Below are 1,062 nucleotides of genomic sequence, written 5' to 3'. Positions count from 1 at the left end.
TGGTTCTGGATAATTGGGTTTGTCTCCTCATCATTAGGTCTTTGTTTCCTGACAGGAAATGATGTCGTGTTTCTGATTCTGGTTTTATTAAATAATTTGGAGCTGCTGTCCTCCACAAAAACACTGGACTTTATTTGTTGTTGTTTGTTTGTTGTTGTTTGTTTGTTGTTTGTTGGTCAGGTCTGTCTCTGGACCATCAGACGGTGTCCTCTGTGTCTCGTGTCCGTCTGTCGGAGCGGGAGGAGGAGAGTCTGTCCTGTTTCCTCAGAGCCTGTGACGCAGCTCTGTCCTACCTGCAGGAGCTCGACAAGGTGTGTCCTCTGACAGACAGAGTGCACGTGATGTGCACGTGATGTGCACGTGATGTGCACGTGTGTTTAAATGGGTTCAGGTAAAGTCCAGCTGTCGGACAGGAGAGACCTGATCTGAATAAATGTTTTCAAACAACAGAATAAATCAGATGATTGATTTATATTTCACTGCAGTGAAAAGATTTAAAGTTTTGATTGATTGTTTTTATTTGACTTGTGTCCCAGATGGTCTCGACTCCTCACAGCAAAACTTTCAAAACCAGTTCTGGAGTCTCAGCTGTCGACGTGGACCTCGGATACTTCCTGCAGGCGGCGCTGCAGAGTGCCTACCTCTGTCTCCTGCAGAGAGGGTGAGGACAGAAGAGACAGACTGAGGACTTCAGGAGACAGATTATGGACATTACGAGATAGACTGAGGACATTAGGAGACAGACTGAGGACATTAGGAGACAGGATATGGACATTAGGAGTCAGACTGAGGACATTAGGAGACAGACTGAGGACATTAGGAGACAGATTATGGACATTAGGAGACAGATTATGGACATTAGGAGACAGACTGAGGACATTAGGAGACAGATTATGGACATTAGGAGACAGATTATGGACATTAGGAGACAGACTGAGGACATTAGGAGACAGATTATGGACATTAGGAGACAGATTATGGACATTAGGAGACAGACTGAGGACATTAGGAGACAGATTATGGACATTAGGAGACAGATTATGGACATTAGGAGACAGACTG

General features: G+C 44.8%; 1 protein-coding gene across 1 annotated transcript in view; it reads left to right on the top strand.

The window, feature by feature from the left end:
• The window catches only part of LOC106534727 (tetratricopeptide repeat protein 7A), a gene marked incomplete at both ends in the record, with an annotated part of 30,461 nt that overhangs the window by 17,548 nt on the left and 11,851 nt on the right, over positions 1-1,062 (top strand). The window contains 2 exon segments of the mRNA XM_014031459.1: positions 181-311; positions 537-661. Of these exon segments, the coding sequence (XP_013886913.1) occupies positions 181-311; positions 537-661 (256 nt within the window).

Source organism: Austrofundulus limnaeus, unplaced genomic scaffold (genome assembly GCF_001266775.1).
Source record: "Austrofundulus limnaeus strain Quisiro unplaced genomic scaffold, Austrofundulus_limnaeus-1.0 Scaffold1256, whole genome shotgun sequence".
NCBI lineage: Eukaryota > Metazoa > Chordata > Actinopteri > Cyprinodontiformes > Rivulidae > Austrofundulus > Austrofundulus limnaeus.
Note: the sequence above shows the minus strand (reverse complement) of the source record. Positions and strands in the feature narration are given on the sequence as shown.